At 41.5% G+C, this 16,456-nt stretch overlaps 3 protein-coding genes across 5 annotated transcripts in view; 1 reads left to right on the top strand and 2 right to left on the bottom strand.

The window, feature by feature from the left end:
* The window catches only part of schip1 (schwannomin interacting protein 1), a 178,089-nt gene extending 171,531 nt beyond the window's left edge, over positions 1 to 6,558 (bottom strand). Inside the window, exons 1-4 of one of the 2 annotated variants that reach the window (XM_028419634.1) lie at positions 6,463 to 6,558; positions 6,138 to 6,225; positions 1,016 to 1,083; positions 416 to 502 (exon numbers count right to left, since the gene is read on the bottom strand). In XM_028419634.1, the coding sequence (XP_028275435.1) occupies positions 416 to 502; positions 1,016 to 1,083; positions 6,138 to 6,225; positions 6,463 to 6,485 (266 nt within the window). In that variant the 5' untranslated portion in view covers positions 6,486 to 6,558. The remainder of the gene's footprint in view (positions 1 to 415; positions 503 to 1,015; positions 1,084 to 6,137; positions 6,226 to 6,462) is intronic. The other variant, XM_028419635.1, reaches the window with a different exon arrangement.
* Positions 6,559 to 6,985: 427 nt separating this feature from the next.
* LOC114445148 (P2Y purinoceptor 3-like) lies at positions 6,986 to 7,974 on the top strand. The gene has a single exon (XM_028420107.1). The coding sequence runs from the start codon at positions 6,988 to 6,990 to the stop codon at positions 7,972 to 7,974; it is 987 nt and encodes a 328-aa protein (XP_028275908.1). The 5' UTR covers positions 6,986 to 6,987.
* Positions 7,975 to 8,485: 511 nt separating this feature from the next.
* On the bottom strand, positions 8,486 to 16,212 carry mfsd1 (major facilitator superfamily domain containing 1). 2 transcript variants are annotated; one of them, XM_028420522.1, is made up of 17 exons: positions 15,962 to 16,212; positions 15,786 to 15,838; positions 15,411 to 15,523; positions 15,244 to 15,286; positions 15,088 to 15,155; positions 14,280 to 14,388; positions 14,051 to 14,153; positions 13,532 to 13,630; positions 13,187 to 13,298; positions 12,362 to 12,418; positions 11,953 to 12,109; positions 11,491 to 11,588; positions 11,269 to 11,381; positions 11,138 to 11,185; positions 10,925 to 10,991; positions 8,636 to 8,741; positions 8,486 to 8,560 (listed from the first exon to the last, which is right to left on the bottom strand). In XM_028420522.1, the coding sequence occupies exons 1-17, from the start codon at positions 16,128 to 16,130 to the stop codon at positions 8,501 to 8,503; spliced, it is 1,575 nt and encodes a 524-aa protein (XP_028276323.1). In that variant the 5' UTR covers positions 16,131 to 16,212; the 3' UTR covers positions 8,486 to 8,500. The 2 variants fall into 2 exon arrangements, with proteins under 2 accessions (XP_028276323.1, XP_028276324.1); XM_028420523.1 differs by lacking the exons at positions 8,486 to 8,560; positions 8,636 to 8,741 and adding an exon at positions 8,844 to 10,358.
* Positions 16,213 to 16,456: the final 244 nt, after the last annotated feature.

Genomic DNA, 16,456 nt, shown 5'->3' with positions numbered 1-16,456 from the left:
TGCTTTTCCTCCTTCAGTCTCCATTTTCTCTACTTATACTCTTCCTTTGCGACTTCAATCTCTCCACAGCCATCCTGCCTGTTCCTGTTCTTCTGCCTTTTTCTGTGAGTTCATCACAACATTTTTTTTCCTCCATCCATCTCACTTTTCGATACCCCAATCATGTTAACACTACACAGAAGCAGCTTTCTTTTCTCTGTCCTCAAAGTGAAAGCCTGAGGCCAAAGTCGTCCTTCCCCATCGCGTCTATAAAAGTGCAGGCCCAGGTTTAAGTAAAATGCTGTTAGATGGAAGCACTCAAACATTTGAAAATGCACTCTGACCCCCTGAGTCCGAAACTTAATCTGAGCAGGGACTGAATTAAAGCAGAAAGAAAGAAAAGAAACAACACAGATGAGCCCCAGGTGATACTCACACTATGGCCTTCATCTCTAGGTGCTGCTGTTGATTGTGGCGATGAGGGTTGTTGTTATCCTTCTTCTCACTCCTAACAGAGCTGCTTCTGTGACAGATAAACAGCACTATGAAAAGTAAATTGGCAAGTTTATATTTCCAATAATCAGAGCTTTTTTATACAATGATGGCTTCCCTTTGTAAAAGAAGGCATTGTTAAAACAGGGGATACATTTGGGCTGTACAATACAGTGCAGCCTTCCCTTATTACAGGCCGAGCCCCATAAAATAGAGGTTATTTTTTTATTTAATAGCCGGGTTGGTACTGTGTAGTGCTGGGCATCTCAATTTCCCAAACACACTGAGATCAAATGGAAAGTAAACTCAAGGACAAGCCTGTACTTACATTTTTCCATTGGTCAATAAATAATTAAGCATATTGCAGGCACCATGCAGTGTATACCAGATATTCTACAGAAATAATATCCTTAAATAAATGTGGTTATAATGTAGCTTATTTCTTGTTAACTGCTGGAGAGGCTAAACGCATTTTGACTGTGATGAACTTGTGCTGCCTGAAATTCCAAGTGTTTTGTAAGTACAGCCTGGCGTTGCGTCCTACCTTTCAACCCTTTGAACTTCTGGCCCTCCGCTGTGGTTGCAGTATTGATGATACCTCTTCACTTCTTCCTGCAGTGGAAAGCACCGTTAAGTCAATAATATATATATATTAAAAATAAATCAAGAATATGACACAGGAGGATAGCATACAAAAATATATCTGCATTATTTGGTACTCTTTCCTCTCTGACCATATTTGAGTCTAAGTGCCATATTTGTGTTCACAAACTACATAAAGGATGACTCTACATAATGCTATGACAGTAATCTATGTGATGAGAAAGATGCTCTGAGGCAGCTCTATGTGAAATCTTTGTGTCTTTCAGCTGCTTTGTTTTGGTTTACATGCCAGGCATCTTTCTTCTTTTGAACCACAATTTTCACTGCTATTAAAACTGGTATTTCCAGCTGCAGCAGGCAGCTGTTTTGAGGGGAAAAAAGTGACGACTCCACTGTCTACTAGCTGAACAACATACATAAACAGACAATCAGAAGCTAAACTGCCAGAGGATGACAGTGACAATGACAGTCTAAATTGAAGCATCTGTTTTTCAATATATATATATATATAACTAAAATCAATACAGGAATCTGATTTATTGCAAAATATTGTGCTATAAGAGCCTCGTCCTCTCTGTGTCTTTGTGTGCATGCATGTTATTTGCACTCAGACACATTTGGGGACACTGTGTACTGTTGCTGCATTAGCTGTACTGTTCTGAATGTTTCTCTGCTCACCAAATCCAGTCAGGATTAAGTGTTCAAGATGCCAGGCAAAAGGCCAATAAGTTAAAATATATCTGTATCAACAAGTGTTACGAAGTCTCCATCCAGATGCTCGAGCTAAAATAAGAATCCATGACAAACGACAGTAGCGGGATTTGATACGGGTGTGAAAATAATTGTAATTATAAGTTTTCATACAAAATAATCATAATAGACATTTGTTTTACTTTTATAGCTACCATTTTTTCTGAATTTAGAACCAACAATAATGTCTTGGATCTTTGGAACATATAGAAGGTACTTAAGTTATATAAGAAATACCAAAGGAGCAATATGAGTGCAACCGATGGCAGTAGAAACACATTACTGCCTATGGTGGTAATCAATTAAATCAAAAGCTGAACACAACATTGCACAGACACAAGGATATTAACAGAACCTTGTTCTGCTGAGCAAGTAAACAACTTAATCACATTATTTTCTATATCAACATAAGGGCAATCAATAGACAGAAAGGTGAAGTGAGGTGAAGGTAATAAGCATCATGTTGCAGAAAAATATGAGGCGGATATAAAAAGAGGAAAGAAGGCAAAAGAAAACAGCTCAGGCTGAAAGACTACTTCCCCTTAATTGATGAGTTATTCAAATCATAATTTCTCAGAGTCCTAGTTCTATCACAGAGATCGATGGCAGGCAGAGCTGGATGTCCACACTCAAACACTTTTATCCTCTTGACCATGCAGAGAGATGGGCAGGCCCTGGACACACACCAAGCGAGCTAACACATCTGCATACCTGCACAGGCACGTGTAAACACACATCAGCCTGATCTCAGAGGATTTGATTGGCGATGGAACATCTGCATCAGACTATTGACTGTTCAGCTTCAGCTCGACTTGCCGATCAGCCCGAGGAAATGCCCCAATCAGAAGAGCTGTACGGGCGGAGGTCCTCATTAATCGCAACATCGGAAATCAATTTACATGCACAGTGTGTCCAAGGAGTAATATGGAAGTCAACATTTACTCTTTCGCCTGAGTCCCTGACTACAAAGAAGAGCCTGCTGTGAGATGTAGGTGTTACTCGTGTGTCTATACCTTTATCTTGGTTTTATAAGTGGCACACTTATGGAAAGTTACTGGGAACCTTATGAATATGAGATGAGAGGACGTTATAAGAATAATAATAAAAACAGACATTCTGGTGTAGCCTGACAGAAAAATCTAAAAGATAAAGTGTTATTGATTGACACTGCAGTGAGTGAAGAGTTTTTATACTGATCAGATAACACTCCTACACAAATACTCAGACTAATGCAGTGACATAGGCATCAATACCAGGCTGGAGCAGTTGCAGTTAAAGAAGGAGTCACACTCGTACACAGATGAGGGGTTCAGATTTCTTTTAAAAGCCCTACCATAGCACTGCACCTGCAAATATAAATCAAACTTTGCCCATTTTGAACTAGCATTGTATCATTAGAATAATATCCGCCTTCCCTCCATGCAGTCTGAAGCATTTAAGGCTGGACTCAGATATTGGGGGGGTGCTACTTGAGCAGAATACAGTGCAGAGGACATGGGAGTAGTGGTCACAGCACTGGCACATGGCGAGGAAAGTGGTGCAGAGATGCGTCACACTTATATTCTCATGGATAAAGTTGCATAAGCATTTGTAACTATAGTAGAAAGCTTTGCGCAACACAGGGACAAGGTACGGCTGGATACACACTTTATGGTTTTCAAATTTAAAAACTGACAAAAAGCAGTGGGACAAGATTGCAGTGCCAATTATAATAAAGCCACTGTGTTTTGTTACTAACAGCCAATCCACGATTAGAAACATGAAACACATTTTTTTTAAAGCTTACCCATTAACCCCTTCAAAGCCTGTGATCATATATTTGTAGTAGCAGTGAGCTAATCAGAAAACAAACCCAGTGCATTCTGGGTGTCTGTTTTTGTATCACCAGTTTCCAACTTGAGAGACATCGATCAACAATTCAAATACATTATCAGGCAATTAATCTTTATTAATTCTGCAAATTCTCCCATTTGAGCAGCTAGAGAAAAGCAAATGTTTTGTTTGGCTCTCGATGTGCGACGACTGATCTATCTAATGGACACATAAATCTTTAAAAAGCCAGTGGTACTGCAGGTAAAGAACCTGGAATAGAATGGAAAGGAGTGAAGGGAACACAGGATTATCTTTAGAAGTGTGGAGGTTGGTGGAGTGAGTAGAGAAGAAGAAGGTGTGAGGGTGAGAAAATGATCATACAGTCTATCAAAATGCAAAATGGAGCACTTGGGACTATTCCCCTTGCTACTATTAACCAGTATGAGAGCTGCTGTGGTTAACATATGGTGAGGAAAAGAGAGAGAGCACACACACATCATCAGTGAGGGGGTTTCTTTTAAGTGATCAAAGAGTATGAGCTCAAACCAAGGCAGGCAGGGTGTAAGGATGGGATGGAAATCACCGTGGCATGTGTGTATGTAGGGGATGTGCTGGAGGAGTTATTGTACATTGTAATAAAAAAATGATGCATTTTATTTTTCTGTGGCAATCAACTGGAGCACGAAGGCGCACGCATACAGAAGGACGTATATTTATTCATCATATGACCGCGGCGAGCCAAAAGACACCTATCTGTCAGCGCGCAGGCTCATCTCGCGCCTGTGCAGGCTATTACGACTCAATCGTGGAGCATTTGAGCGAGCCGGAGCGCAAACAGCACTCAGCACAGCCATGTCCCGCTGGGAGAGATGCGATAATGCACTTCTGAAATATGACACCCTTTCCCTGGCACCACACTCCCACTATGCACTGTACATCCCTCTATATATTATGGAAGGCCACCATCTGTGCGTGACTGCCAGGGTCTGTGATGGTGAAGAGAGGCCGTCCTGTCCCATATACATGTGGGATTCCTCCAGTAAAAGGGTGGCAGGACATTTTATTGCATGATACTGATGAATGATTTCAAGATTGTAGCCGTGACTGCTGTGTCAACTATTTCACCTGTACTATATATTTCATGCTTAACCTCATTAAAATGTGACCCCTTCGGCATGCTTGTTTAAATAAGCTCTCCGTAAAATGGTTAACAACACACGTCCGCTGCAGTAAAATTCAGCTGTGGCCATTGATTATGGGGTAAATAGCTGGATAGATTAATGTGTTTCTGGAGGGGTTCCCACCTCGGCAATGAATCTGAATCACTCGCACAAACACAGCAAATAGGAGCAGCCTCGATAACCAATAACCTGCATTTGTATCCTCATTCACATTTCACATGCCAATTACTGATTAGTTCAGCTTCTTTCTTTTTTTTTTTTTTACATCCTCTTCTGAGGTGGTGTTTAGCTGAATCCATTTAGAGATGCTATTTTTGGAAAGTGATAATGAATTTAAGCTGTCAGGTGGGGCAGGGGAAACGGAGTGGGACAAATCTGGAGACAAAATGAGAAAGTTAGAGGGGAACATGTAGAAAACTGTGAATGTGTGAGGAGGAAAGACGGAGAGAGAGAGAGAGAGAGAGTATGATGATGATGGGGAGGTGGTGTTGCACCATCATAATATATAGCAGAGTGTGTTAAAAGCAGTGATGGAACAGTGCTTTCAGATCTCACAGGCTCAATATCCCCTGCTGCCGGTAATGCGCAACACTACATCACTGGCATTAAATATTCAGGAGCTCAATATACTCAGGTGAACTTGTGCACCTTTGCTCATCTGAGCAGCACAAAGGAGGAAACGGCACACACTTCTGTTAAAGATGACTCAAGCACAACAGATTTGTATTATAAAGTCATTTAAGGCAACTCATTGCATCATGACAGAGTTTTTAAAACGTGCATTAAAAGCCTGCAGACATGAGCTCTGACACCACGTTCAGCTGGAAATGAAGTCATTCATAAGAAAGGGTGCAGTATGTAGTATTAATGAGACCTTTTCAGCTGCTGCCATGACAAAAATCTTTAAGTGGCCCCAAGCTAACATGAAAAAGCAATTTCCCAAGCCAAATTGAATTCAGCCAATTGTGTCATTTGATTGGGTGAAAAAGGGGAAGAAGAATTCAAAGCAGAGAAGCAGATGTACTTTCTGCCAGCTATGTCTCACTGTCCTTTACTGCTGTCTCTCCAGGTGTAAAACATCATACAGTATATTGTGTAACATTATCCTGCAGTGAAAGATGTTTGCATAGTGTCTTGCTTTCTCCCAGAAGTGTTTGCTTCCCAGCAGCCAGAGCATCAACTTGAAGCTCCAAAAATATCATAAAGTGAATGACATCACCTCCACCAGCATCCACTACCAGCTTCTTCTTCACAGAGCTCCATCAGAATCATATCCAGCCTACAGTGCAGTAATGACGTTAATATTCAAAGGAATCTTACCTGGTTCTTAATGCACAGAGCAAGGTGTTCCCGAGCCACAGCCAGACTCCCGCTGCGCAGCCTCACCTCCTCTCCCTGGTACATGCTTCTAGAAGGACAGCACTCAAGTTAATACACACAAAAAATTATCAAAATATTAAATAGGCTTCATGCTCTCAGTGTACAGCTATAAACAGCCTGCATTGCTCTCCAGTCTGCGGAGCCTGCCGTTATGCAGATTTTTTTTTAATCACACATGTCGAGCGGAGTTTCTCGTTAATCTGAATATAAACACCCTCGCGTTTTTTTTGGGAGACTAGGATGAAACGTCGGATGCGGTACAGACCTGTACGCGCCGTTCCTCAGCATGACGAGCTCTGGCTCCGCAGTCAGACAGAGATGAAGTGAACACTTTAAGTCGGGAGCAGCCGGTGGGAGAGCAGACTTGGGAAAATTCTCGCAGCCAATGGGATGCTGCGCGTGTGCGCGTCGTTTTTTTTATGCAGTGCTCCACGTGCGCGCGTTGACGCCGACACTTAACTTGAGAATCAGCCTCTGTAATCGGAGCACTAATTATCCAGCACGCCTTCTCTCTGGGGAAAGGCAACAGCGCACAACTGTATCTCGAGTCCTTTGTGTCAGACGGGGCCACTGAAATGCGTCTCTGTTTGCACAGCGCCTGGATATGGCGTTCTGGTTTACACTTAGTGCGAGCTGGGGGCAGGAGGGACGCACAAGTTGAACAAACACCAGTTTTTTTTTATGAAGCACACACATTTAGGTGAGCTGCAGACAGGAGAAACAGTAGGAGACTTTAAGGTCCATCTAAGTTGTGTTTAGTGACCTATCCAACCACAATTTGGCCTTTTGGATGGAGGACTTGTCAGTCTGTCCAATCACCAACTACTACCAAAGGATCCTCCTGCCAGCGTCCTACAGCCTGGTGTTCCTCCTGGGTGTGAGTTTAAACGGCGCCCTGCTGTGGTGCGTGTGCTGCTGGACGCGCCGCTGGAACAGCACCGTGATCTACATGACCAACTTGGCCATGGCTGATCTCCTCTACGTGCTGACCCTGCCTCCACTCATCATCAGCAACGCCATGGGAGACTTGTGGCCCTTCGGCAACATCATCTGCAAGACAGTCCGGTTTTTCTTTTTTGTCAACCTTCACTGCAGTATGATGTTTCTCACCTGCGTCAGCGTGCACCGTTTCATCGGCGTGTGCTATCCCATCGCAGCTGTGCGCCTCAGGAGCAAAAAAATGGCCCTCTTTGCGTCTGGATGTGTTTGGATCCTGGTCACTGCCGAGATTTTACCCACGCTTGTGTTTGCGCACACGGGTGTGATCAATAATATGACTGTGTGCTTTGAAATGACAAACCCGAGTGACTTTAAGTTTTACTTTCCATACGGGCTGTTCTTAGCTATAGTGGGTTTCCTGATCCCATTCCTGGTTGTGGTCACCTGTTACTGCTCCATGATAAAGACGCTCTTTTGCAGCGCCGCGCACAGCATCTCTAACGTCAGGACAGCGCGAATGCGCAGAAAGTCTCTGTTCACGCTTGTAGTTGTGTGCCTCGTGTTTGTGGTGTGTTTTGTGCCTTATCACGTTGCCCGCACGGTCTACTTGTTCGTGAGGGTTTTCATGTCAGCAAACTGCCATCTGCTTAATGTGGTCATGATCTCTTTTAAAGTCTTGAAACCGGTAGTGAGTTTAAACTGCTGCGCAAATCCTCTCCTGTTCTTTTGGGGCTCTAACCGGCACCGCCAGAAGCTCCGGGCCTGCCTGAGGAAGAGGAGAGTGCAGCCCAGCGTGAGTCTGGTGGATGCAGCCAGCACTAAGAGGTCCGGAGGATAGAGAGCACCCATCTATCGTTTAAAGTGACAACAATGTCTACAGGCCGTGTTTATAACTAATTTTATTATTTTGAGTAATAAAAATATATATATATTTGTCAACATTCAACAGGTAATTAAGCTTCACCACTTGTTTTTTTCCCCCACACTAATAGCCCTGTAATCCACAAAGTCTGGGAGATGAGCAAAGGTAAGAAAATAATACAGGAAACAGTGACATAAATCAACTATACTGTGGGCCAGATTTTTCTTAACATTAAACTTTTGAGAGAACCAGCGCCCTCTGTCGTTCACATAGGGAGCTAACCCATAAAACTTTTTGTTTATAACATATTTCTGCAGTTGGGTTTCTATAAAAAGGAACCTAAAATATGGAGGAAATGTAATTGCCCAAAAACACACATCTGTGCACACCCAAAACAGGGCAACAAAGTGCCGTTCAAAAAAAAAAAAAGAGGTACTTTACAGGTGCCATCCTTTTCAGTGTGTAGTTCTCTGCAGCCACAGTTACAGCTGAATGAAAGACATCACTTCAGAACACTCCTGTAGGCGAGCGACGACAGATGGGTAGAGCAGTGGTCTGGGAGCTGCGTGCAGAAAGGATAAGACAGAAATAAATGAAATACGAAAAGAAAAAGGATTTTTCGTGTGCATCTGCATACCTGTGCACCCAGCCTGGAGAGGTAGCGGTTGCGCAAGCAAAAAGCAGACATGGGTGCCAATCTAGCAAGCTCGCCCTTCGTCTGTTTACTGGTACACCTTTTAATCCTGTTGGAGAATAATGATGTGGCCACATTTTTACAACAAATACCAACATGAGAATTAGGTTTAGAAAAGAACATCATAACATAACACACATAACACAAAAACGTCTTTAAAAAAAATCTTTTTTTAATTCAACATCATGGTTTGTGTTATCAAGCTTTACAAAAGATCACCTTTAGTGGCTTTTGTTCCTGTAATACTCAGTTAAAATCTGCTGAGACATATGATGAGAGCCGAATACTTTTGACTGTTGACACACTGGATACTTCAAATGTGCAATCACAACATTCATCAACTTGGTGCTACCGTCATCCTTCGTGTATCAAACATATTGTTAACCATCTGTTTGGACTCAGTTCGTCCAATTGAGGTAGTGAATGGGAGTCATCCACTGTCTGCAGGCCTTAACCCCACACATGGAGACACGTCTCCATCCAGATTACTGGAATGTAGAATTAAGCAGAGTGCATGCTGCATCTTTGCAAATACAGCAAGTAACAATTTGGAGTAGTGCGTACTACAAGTTAATTTCCTGAGCTTGACAAAAGAGGAAAAACACCAGCTACAAATCATAATGTAGATGTAGCTCTGATTCTTTCAAAAGGTCACAATGACAAGAGTTTAGAAAAGTTCTGGCTGTGAATACCATTACACAAGTATCTACATTCAAAAGTGCGCTTTTCTCTTTGTTCTTTTACCTGTACAGTAATTTACTGTTTGATGATGCGACACAAAATAAACTTTTATGAATCTCACAAATCAGCCAACAGCACATAAAGAAATTAAGAAATTAAAGAACTGACCAATAAAGATTAGACTGTGAAGAGCAATGCTCTTTGTGAGATTATCTCTACCATAAAAGGTCAATGAAGCATATGATTAAAACTAAAGATGAACACATAATGCCTAAGGAGAGTACAATGAGAGGGATTCTGGTTTGCAGTTGCAGGTATTCTAAATGTGAACAAATGAGATGTAGGAGGTGCCGAGTGGTCTGCAATAAGGCAAGTAGAGCAGTTAAAAACTAAGAATTTCTAAAATTAACCCAGTAAAAAACATTAAAAATAAAAATCCAGTCATCCCAGTATACATATACAAAACATTAATGAATATAGGAATCCTATATCATGATAACGATGTTATAAAACTCAAGTCCTGATCCTTAAATACACTTAAGGAAGATGTGATTAGAGCCTCTAAATTCTGACTTTCAAGTCAGAATCTGTGAGAATTTTTCCCCCCTCAGACCATAATAATCCTCTGCTGTACATCTTCTAACTGAAGAAGCTTCATGCCGAGGTGTCAGATGTCAGTGGTGAGTTATATCAGTACAGCTAAAGTCAGTACGAGAAGTAACAGAGTAGTTAAAGTCTTAGAGTCCAAACTGAGATTTGTCACTGGTCAGTGTGCTCATGTGGATGCAATTAGTTATATACACAAGGTTAGCGAATGCCAGACAGTCAGTTCTGGTGTGAAGAACCAAAGATGACATCACTGGGTGGAGTCAGAACCGCAGTCCCGCCCCATGGAAGTGGCTTGAAAGCTCTGGGGTGGACAGTGCAGCCTGCTGGTTCTGAAGCCCAGGACCATGTGTTGGCTCATCATCATCATCATCATCATCTGGGAAAATATCAATTACAGCAAGGACCAGAAAATATTAGTTACATAAAATTCACCAAACATTACAGATCAGCTCAATTAGCAGAAGAAACAGAACCAAATGTAATGTCCACTCATGCCCACTGTGACAGGAAACCACACAAAGAACTGGTGTTTGTGGAGTGCTTCTGACACCCACTAGACAATGCACATTAAGAGTTAATACAAACTATAGTATTAACTCTTAATGTGCATTGTTAATTAAGTTAATTAAGTGTGTTTCAGTAAAAGCAGTTGTGTTTTTTGCAGTGGATGGTAGAATATAGTCACATAAAAACTTAACCTAAGTCACTTAATGATGATAATAACAACCCACTAAAACCCATTGCCCATTACATGTTACTTGATAGTTTAAGCGCTTCAGCAGTTTTTAAATAAAAATGAGATAAAATAAGAAAAGAAGTTCTAACCTCTTCCTTTCCCTGCTTCTTCTATGCCACTAGATTATGCAAATTTCTTGTTCAACGTTTCCTTTATGATTATGTAATTATCACATTAGTGGATGAGCAAAGCAGTGATGTACTCACTCTGCCTCTGCAGTGGCTTCTTTCTGGAGTTTGGCTCTGGCTGACGCTGACTGGTTCAACTCTCCTCCTGGGGCAAGACAACAAGATTAACGAGATTAACAAGTGACTGACTGAGAGATTGCTGATGAATGTCACGTGAGATATCACAAGGGAAAAGGAGTAGGGGCACACAGGAAGGAGCTGGAAAGAAGAGAGGCATCAGTCTTTCCTTACCTCTGACATAATCCACAAAGTATAGCATCATCACAGCTATCAGCGCAACTGCAAAAAAAAAAACTCACTCAAGAGATTCTAACAAGACTTGGGAAAAACTAAACACATGCAAAAATACAGAAAATACTGACTGCAAATGCAGGCACAAAAGAACACCTCCAAAACCAGGTATCCTTTGTTGTCTACGATGGCTCCAGCTGCAATTGCAATCAAGGCGAGACCCAGGTTCTGGATTGACTGCATGCTGGTGGATAAAAACAGCATAAACATCAGTCATGTTTACTGTCTGTTGATGGAGTCATTAATAAAGCAGGGTATGTATGTATCATAATAATGCATAATGATGTACATACAAGCCATATGCCGTTCCCAGCTGGTGCTCAGGCACCACAAAGGCCACCATTGGCCACAGCGCACAGGCCAGTAAGGAGTACGAGACACCGAGCAGAGACTGGAAGACAAACGAGCACACACATGCACATCCTTACATTATCTTCATATTTCATAGCTTCTCACATAGCTGCTTGGAATAGAGCTGGTACATTGATGAACAGTGTGAGCAGGATACACAAGTTCAATTTAATATTATTTATTTATTATGTTATTTATTAGTATTTAATATATCAGTAATAATAACTGATGGCAACAAAACTCTCTCTTGGGGACAGCTATGGCCTAGTGATTATTAAACTTCTACCTTCACTTTAACTGTAATTACAATTAGCGTACAACATTGCTACAGTGCAATTAGCATCCTACAAGCGCTAATGAATGAACCAAATAACATTTTGTTTGTTGAGTGCTGGGGGCATTACCATAGCGATCCATGGGTTCCAGAAGGTGAACGCCAGCATTATGTGAGCAGCAAGTGTTGTAACCACGGCGGTTATTACCCAAATCACATTCCTCCCTGTCTTATCCACCATAAAGCCCAGAACTGGAGAGGCCGGGGCTGAGATGATGTACACAATACTGTGAGAGGCAGAGAATGACGTGAATGTGTAGGATGAGGGGTGACAAATATAAATCATTTAAAGGAAAGAGACACATTTCCATATTGATAAGATGGATGCTTGATCTTTAAACTTAGCAGATAAACCACTGTTTACATGTGGGATCCAAATGATAACACGTTGTTTACCATGTGTTTGAGCTACAACACAACAATCAACAACGTGACCATGGTCCTGGTCTCAATGGCCCAGTCCACCTGAGTTGTGTTACCTGTTGACAGCTCTGGCTTCTGCCGGGGAGAAGTTGAATTTTTCAATAAAGAACACCCTGCAGATGAAAAAGACAAGATGCTGAGCTCACAGCCCGAAGCGTTGTGCAGCCTGTATGCTGTTACTGATACGAAGACAAAGGAATCAGAAATTGACTTGACTACTGTAGCAGGCAATGCTGACCACATTGGCATAGCAGCTATTTGCTTTGTAAGCACTACTGACCCATTCTGGGAAACCCCATGTCAGTTGCTAAGTGATTTGAGAGTGCCTTTCAGTGAAGGAAATTAAGACTCTGATAGCTGCAATTGCTCTCTTTCACTGTGAATCCATTTGTTGAACCTCCTTCCCTTTTTTTTTTGGACTCTCTTCTCCCTTTGCTTTGTGGTTTGATTCACAACGCAACATCGTGAGGCAGCTCATACACAGCCATTGTACCAGTGTAAAGGGGGGTTCTCCATTTAATTCATACCACACTATTTATGCACAAAAGCAGGATGAAACCTCCATTCTCTTTTCATTCAAGGTTAAGTGACAATTGAGACATGTTTTTCAGACACAAAACCTAATGTGCTTACAATCTTAACATTTTCAATTTATTCTGATAAAATAAGGCTCTGCTTTAAATAAAAATGGAATTATGCCAATAGAAATCACTGGTGGAAAAGGAAAACATTTTTCTCTCCTATATTGTCATTTAAATTCAATTTTGGATTTGGATTATTACATGAATATATGAAGCCTTGTAGAGCTTATTCTCAGTCACAGACTTCAACTATACAAATGTTTTTAATTAACTATATTTATCGATTGATGCAATACTCACTGTCCCAGTCCAATAAAGGGGAAAATGGCAACATAGTAGCCCACACAAATGATGAAGATGAGCCACAGCGTGAGGGGGAAATCTTTTACATCTGTCAGCTTGATCACTTCACCTGCAAGCATGTGGGATTAAAACACACAGCTAATACAGCACAGGCAGTCAGTTAAAAGAAAATCAACGGCTACACTGACAAAGAAGGCCTAAAAAAGACAATTATACAACATCATTTTTGTAAGACAAAACAGTAGCCTTACACTCTGTCACAGTCCTCTACTAGTTATTGACATGTTTGGTTCAAACAGGAAAGACGCATGATAACAAAGGCTTTATCTTAAAGTCCATTACCTGTTTTCCCTTGTTCCTTTTGGAGGATCCTCTCTGCTCTTTTGTCAAGGAATCCCAACACCAAGGCACACATGAGTGAAAACACGCATGTCACAGCAGCTAAGGAGGTGAAAGTTCAATTTGAAACGTTACAAAAGTTGTCGTTAGCACATTACAGATGTTACTGATTGTGTGATTTTTATTTCAAAGGGTCTGTTTAAAGTTTAACTGACGGAGGCGAAGAGACAACTAAAAGGTGTGCAAAACTGGAAGCACTGCATCACTTCAGATGTATGTGGAACAAAAATTACATGACACCAACTCTTGTGATTCATCTGAGGAAGCCAGCAGCACTTTTACTTCTCTATAGCCCCTGTCTGCTCTCTGTGTTATCTGAGATCATTACTTACAGAGAGAGGATCTAGTATCTAGTATCAAGCACAGACACAGATAAAGCACCATGTAACCAGAATCTCACAGTTTAACACTTTCCAATTTCCTCCCTCACCACAGCGAAACAAAGGAACGTGTAACACTTACCTATCATAAGTGATGCCCCTAGTGTAGCGTATCCAGTAGAGCCAAAAACATCAGCCATTTTGCTGTACACCCAGCCCATGATGTTCATGTTCACTGTGCTGCCCTTGAAATGAGTGGAGGACAGAGTGAAGAGATTAAGTATGTTGTCTGAAGTAATCCTGACGTCCATGTTAAATTAAAAAAAAAAAATGCAAGTAAACACATAGCTTCGTTTTAGCAGTGTCCTTACCAGTCGAGCCATGCTCAGCTGCAGGCCAAACACTAAATTGAGCTCCTTGCCTTTGAACCAGTTGACTGCGTATGTGTTTTGGGCCACTGCCAAGGACTCTCCTCCAATACTACCCAGGAAAAGAAACAAGCATGAATGTGAGTGGACAAGACCCACTGGAAATAAATGTTCTTTTACTGTGCATGTGCATAAGGGTTTGAATTTTGGAAGATTTCTGGTTAAACAATAAAGGTCTACAACGATTGACTGAAGTTCCTAGTATACGGTAGAAAGTGGCACATGTACAAGTAGTCATTTGAAGCTATAATTCGACATTTCGAATGACGGTGCAGGGAGTGAGAAAATGTAAGCGTCTTAAAAAAGTACCTCTACGTTTATGCAAGCATTCAGGAATCTGGATTAGAAGGCTCTCTTTTTTGTGGTTTGGCACTATCAGAGGTCTAGATTTATCCCAAGAAGACCAGTTTCCTACAGGGCTGCAACAAAAGGCTATTTTGATAGTCAATTACTAACACAATTAGTAGACTAATCAAACTATAAATCACATGAATTAAAGGCTCTTATTTAGCTCTCAGCCTTTAAATTTGGCTTCAGTTTGTAGCTTGTGCTTGATCTTAATATCAATTATTTGTCACACCCACATTTTCTGGCACCTATTTTTACTTTTTATACTGTATAAGTCTGGCTTTGCTATGCTAAAGGAGTAAATTATAGTCCTACCACAGCCCATAAGGGATGATGGTAGAGCCGGTATATTAGAACAATTTGTGTATTTTTGTGACATAAAAAAAGGAATTAAAATTTATACCCAAATACAAAACGTCCAGCTTCCATCAGCCAGAACTTATTCACCCAAGCTCCGGCAGCAAATATCACCTGTGTGGAAAAGTTAGATAATTAAAAGACTACTCCTATCGATTCTTTCATTCAGACATAAATTAAAAAAAAAATAAAATAAACCTACCTGTCCAACACAAACAAACAGGGAAAATATGATGGTTCCCAGTCTATAAAGAAAACAGTGGAACATGATACAGATATCATGCACAAAGATCTTTCACTTTCATTTTGAGAGCATATACTCTAACAAACACACACATATTTAGTGTATCTGTTTGTGTGTGTGTATACCTGATGCCAAAGACCCGGTCAATGAGGAACCCTCCAAAGAAGCAGAGCACCACGTTGGGCCAGGAGTACCAGGCATACAGCTGCATGAACTTTGCAGTGTTCAGGTTCAGATCCTGGGAGTGTCAGGAAGGAAACAAATAAACAACTCTTGATTAGGCTATAGTTTAGTCTGACATTAGAACATCTTTGTCAGGTGCAGTGAACAAAAGCCTCTAATGGCAGCATTTACCTGGAGGTTACTTTGACTGCTCTGCTTGGATTAGTCATTATGGAGATTTTACACTTTACATACTAATAGTCTGTCTTTCCTGGGTTTTAGCCTGGGATACATCTGTGATGTAAGACCCTGGTTTACATTGTGGCTGGCTGGATTACCTGTATGACTTGAGTTTGAAGAGCAGCTGGATTGTCAAAACAGAAGTAGCTTCCTGGAACAAAACACAAAATGAATACTACATTCATGTACACGAGTAGGACACTGCAATTTGTGTTTAAACTAGAAATACAAAATCCTTCATTATCTCGAAATTATGCTTATTTCCACTGCTTACCGAATCCCAGGAAGCACATGAAACCCAGCACAACCACCCGGTGCAGGAAGCGGCTTGGGTCGCAGATTGCCGGCAGCGGTCTGTCGGGATCTCTGGGTGTCCGTCTCCCGGTGAACGACCTCGCATCGTCCTCCCCCAACAAGCTCTGGTTCTCCTCAAAGTCCGACATGTCCGTTTGTTTTGGGGTTTTGCTTGCTTGGGGAAAGTTGACGGCAAACAGGAAGACGTCAGAGAGCGATCATATGACCCAGCAGCCGTGTCACGTGGCGCTACGTTTGCTCGTGCCTGTACTATTTAAAGTCAAAGCGCGCCGCGGGAACGCGCACCGTCTTCACCCCATCAGCATTCCTGACGGATAGTATCCGCAACACACGAAAAGCATGCAAAACCATTGTTAAAAATCACTGTAAGTATGATCAGTACACGTTTTCAACCACGTTCTACACGATACCGCACTATACTGTGCATACTGTATTTGTTTGACAGCGTTTTGAA

The sequence above is a fragment of the Parambassis ranga genome, chromosome 13 (assembly GCF_900634625.1).
Source record: "Parambassis ranga chromosome 13, fParRan2.1, whole genome shotgun sequence".
Taxonomy (NCBI): Eukaryota; Metazoa; Chordata; class Actinopteri; family Ambassidae; genus Parambassis; species Parambassis ranga.
Note: the sequence above shows the minus strand (reverse complement) of the source record. Positions and strands in the feature narration are given on the sequence as shown.

Excerpts from the sequence above, each read along its gene's own strand:
- LOC114445148 (XM_028420107.1), top strand. The coding sequence starts at position 6,988 with ATGGAGGACTTGTCAGTCTGTCCAATCACCAACTACTACCAAAGGATC.
- mfsd1 (XM_028420522.1), bottom strand. The coding sequence starts at position 16,130 with ATGTCGGACTTTGAGGAGAACCAGAGCTTGTTGGGGGAGGACGATGCG. Across the intron at positions 14,154-14,279 it reads AGCTGAGCATGGCTCGACTG|GGCAGCACAGTGAACATGAA; the intron begins GTAAGGACACTG and ends ACTCATTTCAAG. Across the intron at positions 13,299-13,531 it reads AAAGGAACAAGGGAAAACAG|GTGAAGTGATCAAGCTGACA; the intron begins GTAATGGACTTT and ends ACATGCTTGCAG.